Source organism: Panthera onca, chromosome A2, assembly GCF_046562875.1.
Source record: "Panthera onca isolate mPanOnc1 chromosome A2, mPanOnc1 haplotype 2, whole genome shotgun sequence".
NCBI classification, from domain to species: Eukaryota; Metazoa; Chordata; class Mammalia; order Carnivora; family Felidae; genus Panthera; species Panthera onca.
The window spans coordinates 63,630,948-63,644,377 of NC_138340.1; the positions used below are offsets into that span (position 1 = coordinate 63,630,948).

Below are 13,430 nucleotides of genomic sequence, written 5' to 3' on the forward strand. Positions count from 1 at the left end.
GACACTTAACCGACTGAGCCACCCAGGCGTCCCAAGAAGTAGATTTCTAAAGCTATTTTAGAAGCAAAAAAATAAACTCTTCTTGAAGCATCAGGAATCATCTCACATTAGGTGGGAAGATCTCTCCATTAGCAATGCCAATTCATTCATCCGTGTACCATGTAACTCCTGGAGAAGCATGATAATTCTTTTAAGTCTGGGATATGAAATACAAAGAAGAGAGACACTCGTCCATTCTGTTTTGAGTTTCCTGGCAAGTGCAGAGCCGGGTGCATAGTGGGAACTCAATCTGCGTGGAAGGGACGGGCAGATGGCTGTGAGGACAGTCAGTTCGGGCAAGCCAGCACTGTCCCTGCAAACATTAGAATTATGCCCCAGGGTTCACTTGTCCCCAACAGGTCAGGCCAAGTTCCCAAAGTGCAGTCTGTTGGGAGGTGTGGCTAGAGCCACTAGGGGAGAATTTGGGAGATGCCGAGGAGGGATGGAATCCCAGGGCTTCGAGGGGGCATCTGAAGCCTTCCGAGGTCACTGGTCCCACGCAACGTCGTGACGGTAGATGTATCCTCATTTGTTGGGACGGGGTCACTTTCTCTGTTCCTTTTGAACTTTAGGGTGAAATACTTCTGTGAAGACCAAATTGTTTTTCTCCAGCTTCGTGTAAACCTTCATGTTTCCCGACTGGCCATGTACATACAGCATGGATGTGTGTGCACCTTGAAAAAACATGGCGTCTTTAATCAGGATTTTTCTCCATGGTTACCTGCTCACCAGTGTCCATTAGCTTATGTCACACCGGTGATACTTTATAACCCATAATGTTGGTCTCAATTAAAACTGAGACCATGTGTCACCACCCCCCACCCCGACCCCATACTCCTCACATGTAGGAAAAGAGACATTGACCACCTGGCCTGAATTTCAAACACTGTTATATGGTTTTTACTTCAATCCATCTGTTTAAATGTTGGAGCATACCGAGTCTGACTTCCTTTTACATGTTCACATGTTTCCTAGCCCCCCCCCCAAAAAAAAACCAAAAAAATCTAACTCTGGTACATGATATCTTCAAGCATAAAATGCATTTTCAATGGGGTTATTTATTTATTTATTTATTTTTGACATAGGATTTCTCCCCTGGAAATAAAATAACATTTTCCTTCAATGTGCTCCCTTTCTAGTGTAGAATGGTGTACATGTTCCATCAGTCGGCCTGCAGTGTGCTCCAGGGCATTCGCTTAGTAATAAAAAATAAGAAATCGCTCCATTCCGTTTTCCGCTGTTCTGTGTTCTGCATTTCTGGGCGCAGCGCATTGGATTTATGGCACTTGAGGCACTGCAGTGAGGAGAAATAATTCGTTTTCACACCAAAAGCTAGCTTGTTAGCATGCTTTCTGGAATGGGCTGACGTTCGGCGTAGGCTTCCAGGGTCACGTATGGAAATCACTGCCTGGAGGACAGTGCGGCCCCGCCTGCTCTGGTGACGCTGGTCTGTTTGGATTTAGCGCTGAGGGTTTTACGGGGTCTCTGTCAAGTACTAACATGCTGTTTGTCTCTTGTTGTCCCCGGGCAGTGCCTGCTTTCCACCACCGCCTTTGGCCAAGGAGTATTTTTCGTTACCTTCCTAGAAGGGCAAGAAGCAGGTAAGGGGATGCTTTTTTTTTTTTTTTTAAGTGTATTTATTTATTTTGACAGAGAAAGAGAGAGAGAGAACAAGAGTGAGCAGGGAGGGGCAGAGAGAGAGAGAGAGGGAGAGAATCCCAAGCAGGCTCCGTGCTGACAGCACAGAGCCCAATGGAGGGCTCGAACCTATGAACCGTGAGGTCATGACCTGAGCCGAAACCAACAGTCAGACACTTAACCAACTGAGCCACCCAGGCATCCCAAGGGGATGCTTTTTGCTTTTTTAAAAAAGAGTTTCAGTGATTTGGGTTTTTAGGAGTTGACCGTGGTCATGTTGCAAGCGCTACGGTAGAAGGTCTTTGTTACAATGTGCAACGGAGTCCTGGGGTTTGATTTAGCTGATGTGAACACCTCTCCCCATCGGGTCACCCTGGATCTGTGTATATTGTTGAGGCCACAAAATCAGAAATAAGTAAAGTAGCACGAAAGCAAAATCGCAAGGGTTAGATATTAAAGTGTTGTTAAAGCTGCTCCCTCTGGTCGCCTTGAAATACAGGTGATATTAAGCAGGCTGACATTGCATTTGCAGAACTATGATCCACAGGATGGTCTTTGCTCTCAGCTGCTCCCAGCTTTGCTTTGAGTTTCCAGAACGCAAGAACTCACCCCGCCAAAATCTACCCTGAAAGGGTGTGTGGTCTGACTGTGGCCTTCCCTTCCTTCCAGGGATTCAGTGGAATAACATGTACCAGCCTCTGGAGCAAACGGGTGTGACGTTTGGCTGGGTTTCCTGGATGATTCTCTTTGATTCAGGCCTTTATTTTGTATGTGGATGGTACTTGAACAACTTGCTTCCTGGTAAGAATTCCGCATGGTAGAAGATGCCAAAATCAGCTAAAAAAAAAAAAAAAAAAAAAAAGCCAAATCCAGTTTAAAGCAATATACATGAATATTAGAATAATTGTTCATTCTTCTTTTTAAATGTAATTATTTTTGAGAGAGAGCGTGAGCAGGACAGGGGTGGGGCGGGGGGAGGTAACACACAACTCTACTGTGATTCTGTGCTTTCCATTGCAAAGTTGTTGGATCGGCAGAGAGTGTCACTGTCCTTGTCTGCAGCGGGAGGAAAGCAGATCGTTATCGTCCCAGTTTCGTAAAGAGGAAATGAAGTGTCCGGGGACAAAGAGAGCGGCACACAGAATCTGAATCAGGCTCCAGGCTCTGAGCTGTTAGCGCAGAGCCCCACAGCTGAGGCCCTTCCCCAGTGGAGAGCCTGTTTGGGAACCGGGGGGTAACCCAGACACTATCCAGTTTGGGGCTCAAACTCACGAACTGTGAGATCATGACCTGAGCTGAAGTTGGATGCTTAACTGACTGAGCCCCCCAGGCACCCCTAGAATAATTGTTCATTCTTTAAGTAAGGCCTCAGGGGGCTTGTAAGCTGTATTTTAAAGTTGTTTTTTTTTATGTTTATTTATTTTGAGAAAGAGAAAAAGCATGTGCAGGAGAGGGGCAGAAGACGGGGAGAGAGAATCCCAAGCAGGCTCCACGCTGTCAGCACAGAGCCCCAGGCAGGGCTTGATCCCACAAAACGTGAGATCATGGTCTGAGTCATGATCAAGAATCAGATGCTTAACCAACTGAGCCCTGTGGCAGGTGCATCTGGAGGCCGTGGGAAGGTGGGCCACGGATAGTAGTGGTTTTCCCCTGCTGTGTTTCTGGGGAAGAAGGTATTTATACTACATGCCTGCTCAGGGTGAAAAGAGCAGAAACAGCTTTAAAGGTATTTTTTTTATATGTTTAGCAATAATGTTTTGATGATTGCTAAAATTACTTGTGATTTTGTCTCTATATTTTCCAAAGCACCTGGGTATTTCACTTGGCATGTACCTTTAAAGTTAAGAACTAAAGGAGAGAGAGAGACAGAGACAGAGACAGAGACAGACATGGAGAAAGAGATTCTAATCTGCACATTGAATATGAAGGGACAGAAAACCATCAGTGCATTCTTTTTACAAAACCTTATTTCAGACTTGGGGAGCTCACGTGTCATTTAAGGATGAGTAAAAATCCAAATGAAATGTGCCATTGACAAGATTATTTTACAGAAAAGCAAGAAAACATGGCCTCCAAGAATTAGAGAGCATAAGCCTGGCAGGCTGTACTTTGAACTTTTAGATTGCTTTGTCTGGGGGCTTTGAATAAAATTAAGGAAAGGCAGATTCTAGGAACTAAGAAGTTAAAAAAAAATAACTGAAGAATGCCAAGGTGAGATAAAATTGAGAAGCCCTGGGTATTAGAAGGCAGCTAGGGAGCATGAGGGAGGGAGGTTATAAAATGCGTGTGATGTTGATTGTAAAATGTTTGAGGAAGGGGTCACGAGCAAAAGAATAGGGCGGAAAGTCACGGTGGGGATTGGAGGGTGATGGCAAGCCCCTGGAATCAGGAGAGATGCAGACGGGCAGCCACAAGGGGACGGGCAGACGGGGCTCGCAGACATGTGCTCTCCCTGATGAGGAGATGCCCAGACCCAAATGAAACACAATAAAGAAGGAACAGTCATTAACCAAGGAGAAGAAAATCAGGTTTTGCAAAATAAGGGGTTCACCATATCAAGTACAAAGTTAATGAAAAGAAACATCTAGATATAACCTGGAGTCTTGGAGTCCCCGGAGGAGCCTCAACACCAGCAAAGACAGGTTACTCTGGGCAGCGCAGAGATCAATGTGAAATTTGGCCAGGAATCCAGAAGGATCTGAGTTCCCCCCTCCTCCTTCAGGACCTGACGCATGGGGATCCTGGTGGGAACGTTGTCTTGTATCAAAGTTAAGGCATTTCCAGCCAGTGACCCCTTGGCCCTGCTCACTTCTGCAGGCAAGGCGAGCCTCCGGAGAAAGACAGAGGGGCAGACAGAGAGAGATCCCAGATGGGAGGCCGGGCTCTGGTGCATTTCTGCAGCTTTTGCGAGCGTGGCCGAGTCAAATCTGAAATGGGGCGGCAGCTGCAGCGGGCAGGGGAAGCAGGCGGAGAATGGCTTTGGGTTTGATGATGATTATTGTGGTGGTCATTATTTGGGATGGCTGCGAAGCTGTACGCCTGTGTGCTGGGGACAATGCTCCAGTCCCAAGGAGGCGGGGAGGTGGCTGGGGTGGCATCCGTGAGGGTGAGAAGAGGTGCCCGGGTGTGCGCGGAGGACGTTCCTCCTGGTCACAGAGGACATCTGTAACAGGCGCGGGCTGCGGGGCCGTGGGTGGGAGCCAGAAGGCTCTCTCATAGTTGCCTTGTCTTCTCAGGGCCGTCGGGTGTCGTGGTCCGACGGAAGGTGTGGCGGGGAGGCGATGGGGGACCAGGAGGGAGGGCAGGCCAGAGTGCCCGCGGCTCACCCTCCCCTGCAGGTGCTTGTCCCGGGTGGGAATTAGACATGGAGGTGACAGTTCCAGCCCCAGGGGGAGGCGACAAACCAGAACAAGACAGAGATGACAAAGCCAGGAGACAGACCACCACTGTTGGGGGGTCACATGCAAGAATCCGTAGCGGAAAGCTGTGACCAATCAGATGACTGATCACAAGCGCGCGTCCACAGAAACCAGTAGCTCGGCTGTGTGTCGGCAGGAAATACGGAGTATAACGCGACAAGATTTCATTCTCAAGAGCGGTAAAATATCTCCATGTGACTCTAACATCGAAGAGAGTATATATCCAATAAGAACTTAAAAGATTTGGCGAACGTACAGTAGATTTGAATAGATGGAAAGAGATGCCAAGTTCCCTAATGTGGTGATTCACCATTTTCAGCATGTTGACTTTCTCCAAGTTAATGTATGACTTTATATAATCTACACCATTTAGTATGAACCGTAGTGGTAATACAATAAAACCCACATAAACCATTCACATAAAAATACTAAAAAAGGCATTTGGTTTTAATTGTTGAAATGTTTCTCAGGGATAGCTAGAAATGTAAATTAATGACAGTGGTCGAAAGTTGTTGAAAATAATGAAGGGGACTGGTGGCCGATGATCACATAGAACCTCACTGTGAATTGTCAAGGATTAAAATGGTGGAGTACGGGGGCACCTGGGTGGCTCAGTCGGTTAAGCGTCAGGGTCTTGATTTTGGCTCAGGTCATGATCTCACAGTCATGGGATTGAGCCCTGCTAAGCATGGAGCCTGCTAGGGATTCTGTCTCTCCCTCTCTGCCCCTCCCTCCCTCACACTCATGTACATGCTTTCTTCTCTCTCTCTTTCTCTCTCTGTCAAAATAAATAAATACACTTAAAAAAATAACAATAAAACGGTGGAGGACTCATGTAATAACAGTAGAGCAATGGAAGAGATTAAAAAGTTCGGAAACCGAGTCACCGTAAATAATAGTTCAATTTGTGTTAAAGTTCACATTTTTAATCAATGAGAAAGGATACAAGTTAGACTTATTCATTAATTCATCAGAAGTAAATATTATTAAAGTAATGAGGAAATGAGAAAAGTATGAATTTTTTTTAGGAGAAGTATGATTTTAGGGGCCCCTGGGTGGCTCAGTCAGTTAAGCATCTGACATCAGCTCAGGTCATGATCTCACGTTTCGTGGGTTCGAGCCCTGCGTCGGGCTCTGTGCTGACGGCTCAGAACCTGGAGCCTGCTTCCGATTCTGTGTGTCCCTCTCTTTCTGCCCTTCCCCTGCTCACACTCTGTTTCTCTCTCTCAAAAGTATGAAAACATTAAAAAAGTGAAAAAACAAAAAGAAGTATGATTTTAAAGACAGCAAAGGCCTTTCTAATCATAATGCCAGAGACAGATATACTAAAAAATCAAGTTTCCATTATAAGAATGGGAATCAGCATTTTAAAATATCCACAGAAATAAAATGAAAGGATACTTTACAAGTTTATAAAAACTGATGAATACATGAAGGAAAATGTTAAAATTCTCAAGTCAGATTTTAGGAAGACGATGTGTTCAAGGAAACAACTTGAACAGACCATTATATAAAGAAAAGTTTATATTTGATAAACATAAAATAGTTTAATGTTGGACAGAGCATAGTATTGCATAGACATAGAAGACTGTTTTCTTCTTCTGTGACTGATGAAAACTGTAATGACTTGGGGAGGATTAGGGACTTGATTTTTCTGTGTAGGTGCTTAGTTTATGGGAAACCGAAATAATTTAATTATGCGACTCAGGACCTCGGGGTCGTGAGTTTGAGCCCCACGTTGTGTGCAGAGTTTGCTTAAACTCTTTACAAAAAGTGTTTATTCTCTTTGCCACAGAGATTTAAAGGAACGGCCAGATCAATTCAAAACAGACGTGTACATCGAGGCTCCTGGCACAGTATCTTTGAAAGCAAAATTTTGGCTAACCTACATTTCTGTCTAAGATAGTGGATTGATTACGAATCAACTTTACATTGATAATACGGACTCCTGTGAGCTAGTCACACACTTGTGGTGTTGTGTTTTACACGAATATATGTGGATGTGGAATATGGGAGATCATTGGCTGCTGTGTACCAAACTATGAAATAAGGGATAAAATAGAACCATATTCAGTTAAAATCTTTGAAAAGTTTTCATTCCAGTATAGTTAACACACAGTGTGATATTAGTTTCCGGTAGACGATATGGTGACTCAGCATGTATGCACATCACCGGAGCTCACCAGGATAAGTGCATCTTTCAAGCCCGTCACCTGTTTCCCCTTCCTCCACCCGCCTCCCTTCTGTTGACCATCAGTGCGTTCTCTCTAGTTAAGAATCTGTTGCTTTGATTTGTCTCTTTTTTTTTTTTTATTTTACTCCACGTATGAGTGAAATCATTTGGTATTTATTATCTCTGACTGGCTTTATTTCACTCAGCGTCGTATACCCTAGTTGCATCCAGGTCTTTGCAGATGGCAGGGCGTCATTCTTTTCATGGCTGAGTAATATTCCATTGTGTACAAATACCACATATTCTTTATCCTTTCATCAGTTGATGGACACTTGAGCTGTGCCCATAGTTTGGCTATTGTATGTACGTAATGTTGTAGGGTGCCTTGGGGGCTCAGTCAGTTAAACATCGGACTTCGGCTCAGGTCATGAGCTCATGGTTCATGAGTTTGAGCCCTGTGTCGGGCTCTGTGCTGATGGCTCAGAACCTGGATCCTGCTTTGGATTCTGTGTCTCTCCCTCTCTCTGCCCCTCTCCCACTTGTGCTCTATTTCTCTTTCTCTGTCTCTCTCAAAAATAAACATTAAAAAATTTTAATAAAAAAATAATGCTGCTATAATCATACTAGTGCGTGTATGTTTTCAAGTTGGCGTTTTCCTATTCTTCTGGGTAAATAACCAGTAGTGGAATTAATGGATCATGTGGTAATTCTATTTCTAGCGTTTTGAAGCACTCTTATAGTGTTTTCCACAGTGGCTGTATCAGTTTACATTCCCACCAACAGTTCAGGAGGGTTCTCTTTTTTCCCACATCCTCACCAACACTTTTTATTTCTTGTCTTTTTCATATTAGCCGTTCTGACTGCTGTGTGTTAATACCTCATTGTGGTTTTGGTTTGCATCGCTGCTTAAGTGATGGTGAGCATCTTTTCATGTGTCTGTTGACCATCCGCATTTCTTTGGAGAAATGCCTGTGTCTCTTGCCCATGAAAAAAATTTTTAACGTGTATTTATTTTTGAGAGAGAGAGAGAGAGAGACAGAGCGCAAGAGGGGGAGGAACAGAGAGAGGGAGACACAGAATCCGAAGCAGGCTCCAGACTCCGAGCTGTCAGCACAGAGCCCAATGCAGGGTCTGAACCCAGGAACCACGAGATCATGACCTGAGCTGAAGTTGGATGCTTAACTGACTGAGCCACCCAGGTGCCCCATTAACATGACATAGTTTTAAAAAAAAACTTTTATTAATAAAATGTAGTGCATTTCACAAAACCCTGCTAATTTGAAAATATTTGGTTCTACATTTGGGAAAAGCAGTCTCCAATCTTTTCGTCCCGAATTTGTGTGGTAAGAGCTCCGTGAACCGTTACAGCCACGCCATGTCGAGTTTTTGGAAACGTTGAGCTGGCATCACATGGCTGGGGGGATTTTCTGAAATGCTGAACACTTCTGCATCAGACAGTGATCTTTCAGTGGTTTGCAAGGTGTTTGCATTCCTGGAAAACTCAGTGTGTGTTAAAACTGCACAGAAAGTTGTCCTAGGCTCCACTGGCTATACTGGGACGAGCCTCCCAGAATGCAGGTCAAGGGCAATTCTTTGTTGGGCTGGGTCGTTCTGCCCTTTGTAGGACCCTCACCAGCCCGGTTGCCTGCCCACTAAGGCCATCAGTGCCACCCCCGTTTATTAACCATGTTGTTTTGTTTTCTGCATATCTGATGCTCTAACATCATGGGGCCTCACTGACCCTGGAGGAGCTGTCCCCCCAAGGGCGAGCCGATTCCAAGAGACAGTAGAGGACTTGCTCATGAGCTCACTTTTCATAGGCAAACCAGCCATCTGGAGCTACCCCCTCCTCTGTAGGCCATCCTATCCCGGGCTGTCATCGCCCCTGGGCGGGGGACCAAGCAGCTTGGGGGCGGCCTCTGTGCTCCAGAGCCTGTTGAAATTATTCAAATACCCAACCTCAGCCTGCTGCCCTGCCTCGCGTGTTCGCATCTCCCCTCCCCCTCTGTCTTCCGAGTGACCCTGGTGCTTCCCCACATGGCCCCGTGTGGCGCCGTGGGCTCCCTGCTCCCGGGCACTGAGCAGCAAACTATCTTTACAGGGCACCTGTCTCCTGATCCGTTGGCCTCCCCGGGCCTGAATAATGATAACAACCTACCGTTTCCAACACCCGTGCACTGGGCCAACCCAGACTACCCCTTCCCACGTTTCCAGAACGCCTCTGCGAATGTCTTGTGTTGAGATGCACAGTTGGAAAGTCCCCGGTGGGTAGGGAGGACCCCCTGGACGGGGGTGGGTGAGGCGTGTCTCCACCTTCTTCTGCCTGTCTTCTCTGTGGAGTGAGGGGGCAGGTGCGAACCCCAGCATTCCTCACCCTGGTGTCTGAGCGGGAGGCTCTGTAAGGATCCGGGTTCGAGGTCACCGGCGGATCTCCGCGCCTGTGCGCGTGCTCCCCGGCGGACATCTGGTCCTCCCAGACTCTGCTTTCCGTAAACCCTTCTTTATGTGCCTCCAGTGAAATTTGATTTCCTCGATCTGTCTACTTTCATTGACTTGTGCTTTTATCACTGTCAGTTTTGGGGGGCAATGCTAATGAGTTTCCTGGCCTGTGCCAGCCAGCAGGCAGCTCCCCTGCAGGGGACAAGCTCTGTGGATACACAGGGCCTTTGCGTTGATTAATGTGCCCGATTCCATATGCTGATGCGAGCAGGGTGCTCGTGCTCTTAGCGTGCACGTGACATAAGACATTTGCATCTGCACGCCAAGGGGGAGTGCAGGGGACCACTTCAGAGCCGCGTGGCCTCCCCCCATTCATTTACATTAATAGATTCATTAGCAGGACTTTAAAAGTGCAAACAGATTAGAGCTGGGATGGTTTAATTAGCAAATCAACCATTAATATCCAATTTGTTTCTCATCTCTATTTTCTGACCTGGTAGTTTCTAACTCCAAAAGGCCCCTGCGGTGTCTCCCATCCTTCCTGTCTCTGCAGCCTGGACCCAAGATCAGGTGTCGCTGAACCTCGTGGGGACCGTTTGGTGTCCTTGAAACTCGTGTCTGTGCGTCTAGGCGCCCCTTTACCCCTGCTAATGCGGACTCGGACGCCCCAAGGTGTTTTATTCTCTGTTCTCTTGCCCTTCCAGCAGGTGGCGCCCACTCACGCTGTCAAGGGCAGTGACCCACGGTCACTGGAGCGAGGTCGCTCAGCAGAAGACCACCTCTTGGTGGGGGGTTTGGTGGGGTTGTCATCTGCCGGCTCCTTATCTTTTTTTATTTCTGCAAACTCCTCGTTCGTGCATGTGCATGGGGCCCCTGTATTCCCATTAAGGCAGCTGAAGACACTGGGGTGTGCAGGAGGTGAGTTGTGTCTCCAGACCTGTTTGCGTCGAGGGCAACATGCTCTTGCTTCTGGCCTGTGTTCAGAGAGGCGCGTACCACGGGGCCGCCGCAGCTCAGCAGCCTGTGTCCTCCGACAAGTCTTGCTGGGCCCCTGTCCCTCGGGGGAAGGAGGGGTGATAATAGCACCCCCCACATCGGGTGGTCGCAGGACCATGTGAATGAATACATGTGGAGACCCTGGCCAGTGCCAGAAGGGAGAGCCTGGGCAACAGGATGCAATTATCTGTGAGCCGCTTGTCTGCTTGCTGGTTAGGGGTAGTTACTAGTTCGCTGGGGTCTTGGGGAGCATCCGGCCTGTATCTGTTTTCTAGGGCGGACGCGGGCTGAGGCCCACGATCCAGGCGTGGGGAGGGCTGGCTCCTCCTGAGGCCCCCTCTCCTTCCCATGTCCTGTTGATCTGCCCTCACTCCCTGTGCGTGCCCCAATCCCTGCCTGTAGGGACACCCCATGACCTCACTGAATCCAAGTTATCTCTTGAAAGCCTTCCTCCAAATACAGCCCTGTTCTGAGTTACTGGGGGTTAGGATTTCAACGCGAAGTTTGGCGCACACAGCTCAACCCATAAGAGATGGTGGCTGTTAGGTCAGATGACCAGCTCCCCACCTTCCTTCACTTTCCTGGTCCTCCTTTGCGACCGTGTCTTTGAATCTTTGGGTTAGGCGGGGTGACGGTCACGCGTCCGCCCTTGGCTGGAGGGTCAAAGTGAAAGATTGTCCGAGTAGGCCTTTTATCTCTTAAGTGACTTGTCTGATTCCCAGCACTCAACCAAACTTAGGCTGGAATGGGTGCGTTAAGGAAAATTGAGAGGCGTTAGTAATTAAATCCACATGTCATGGGGGCAGAGTGGCTGTTAAGTGGGCTGCAGTGAATTTGGAGCATACGTCTGAAGAATGTCGATGTTTCCTATGGAAATGTTAGCAGCATGTATTCTTTGTGGATGTCTTAGTGGGTTAATGCCTTCATGGTATTAATCCATGTCCGGTAACCATGCAGAGGACAGAGGAGTGACAGACGGAAGGATGGCAGGCTGGGGCGAGGCTTACTCTGGGGAATATTTAGCAGTTGTGCGTTGCTACTTTTATCTTTAATAAATACCTGCCTGTTCACTGAACGCTCAGAAGGCCTCTTGAGGGAGGTGGCTGTGAGGGGGCCCAGCCGCCGGCCGTGGGTCAGGCTGGAGAGTCTGGGCTCCCCACATGGCTAATACCCATGCCCCCGGTCGTCATCGGGTCCTGTATGGGGTGTGCCTTCAACACATTAACGTGGAACAACATTTTATAATAATTGGCTAAGCCATTCTCTTACAGAATCTTCCAAGGAGAAAAAACCGGTTTTAACTGTGTCTTGTTTTTTAGGAACTTTTGGATTAAGGAAACCATGGTATTTTCCCTTTACCGCGTCGTACTGGAGGAACTTGGGTGGTTTCGTGGCAAAGAGACCACACGCTCCCAGTTCTAACCTGTCCTTCTCCAGCGAGAACTTTGATGATAAAGGTTTGTAAAGAGTAGCCTTATTAGATGCGCGTCTTCCCTTCCGGTCTGTTTTGTTTCTGTTTTTCCTCCTGGTCGAGTCTCTGGAACTTGGTGTGCCTTCCTCAGCTGCCCACGCTAGCTTATTCGTCACGACTGAGAGGAGGACCATCACTGCCCTGTCAAGGCAAGGAGCGTGCTTCCCAGTGGTGAGGGCAGGACCCCTGTCCATCTGGGCTCCCCTTATGCCCCTTCCACAGAAGCATGACTTCAGGGGCAATTTACAGATACACAGGCTCCCATCATGATAGTTTTATACCACAAGTCAACGTTGTAAGGTAACCTTTTTTCTTTTCTTTTTTTTGTTTTTAGATTTTTAATGTTTATTTTTGAGTGAGAGAGAGACAGAGCGCAAGCAGGGGAGGGGCAGAGAGAGAGGGAGACACAGAATCTGAAGCAGGGTCCAGGCTCTGAGCTGTCAGCACAGAGCCCGACGCAGGGCTCGAACCCTTGATCCATGAGATCATGACCTGAGCCAAAGTCGGACACTTAATCCAGTAAGCCACCCAGGTGCCCCCATAACCTTTTTTCTTTTTTTTATTTTTCTGACTACACAAGTCAAATAGGAATCTTTGAGGAAATTCGGAACATACCACAACACAACACACTACCACTCATGGGCACTTTGGTGCGTAACCTGCCTGTGATTTTCCCTCTGCATACGTACAAATTGCGTGTGTGCGTGTTCCTTTTTCTCCTCTTACGAGATGCATAACAGAAGGGCACAAAAGTCTGTCATCAGCCACTCCATTTAATTGAGGCCATTATGTAATTTGCCTCTTGCTTTTGGTAAGGAAGGGTGTTTGAGTTGTGCGTGTTCCACGGAGCTCTAATTCGAATCCACGGCAGACGACTGAATTCGTAAGCGTGAGCACCACTGGGAGTCCTCCAGGCTGAATCTGCCTCTTCTCCTCAGGGTCCTCGCTGCAGATCGGGGAGGGAAAGCCAGCAGGAGGCCCCCCGGGCGTCGCCCTGCTGTCTGTGACCAAGGAATATGAGCGCCACAAGGCGGCCGTCCGAGACCTGACCCTCACCTTCCACAGAGGCCAGATCACTGCCCTGCTGGGGACCAACGGTGCCGGGAAAACCACAGTCATGTGCGTGTCCTTTCACCCTCGTCAAATGCGGGTTTGATTCTAAAAAATGTCAGTTTACCTGTCAGACAGGAAGCTTAGGTTTCTTTTCTTCCTTTTGGTTTTGAGACGGAGTCGCTGTGTGCTCTGGGACAGACAG

At 47.6% G+C, this 13,430-nt stretch overlaps 1 protein-coding gene across 1 annotated transcript in view; it reads left to right on the plus strand.

Annotated features, from left to right (window-relative positions):
* LOC132679001 (ATP-binding cassette sub-family A member 13) overlaps positions 1 to 13,430 on the plus strand; it is a 301,866-nt gene that overhangs the window by 85,095 nt on the left and 203,341 nt on the right. The window contains exons 18-21 of the mRNA XM_060632081.3: positions 1,571 to 1,640; positions 2,347 to 2,478; positions 12,024 to 12,161; positions 13,114 to 13,294. Coding sequence (XP_060488064.3) covers positions 1,571 to 1,640; positions 2,347 to 2,478; positions 12,024 to 12,161; positions 13,114 to 13,294 — 521 coding nt within the window. The remainder of the gene's footprint in view (positions 1 to 1,570; positions 1,641 to 2,346; positions 2,479 to 12,023; positions 12,162 to 13,113; positions 13,295 to 13,430) is intronic.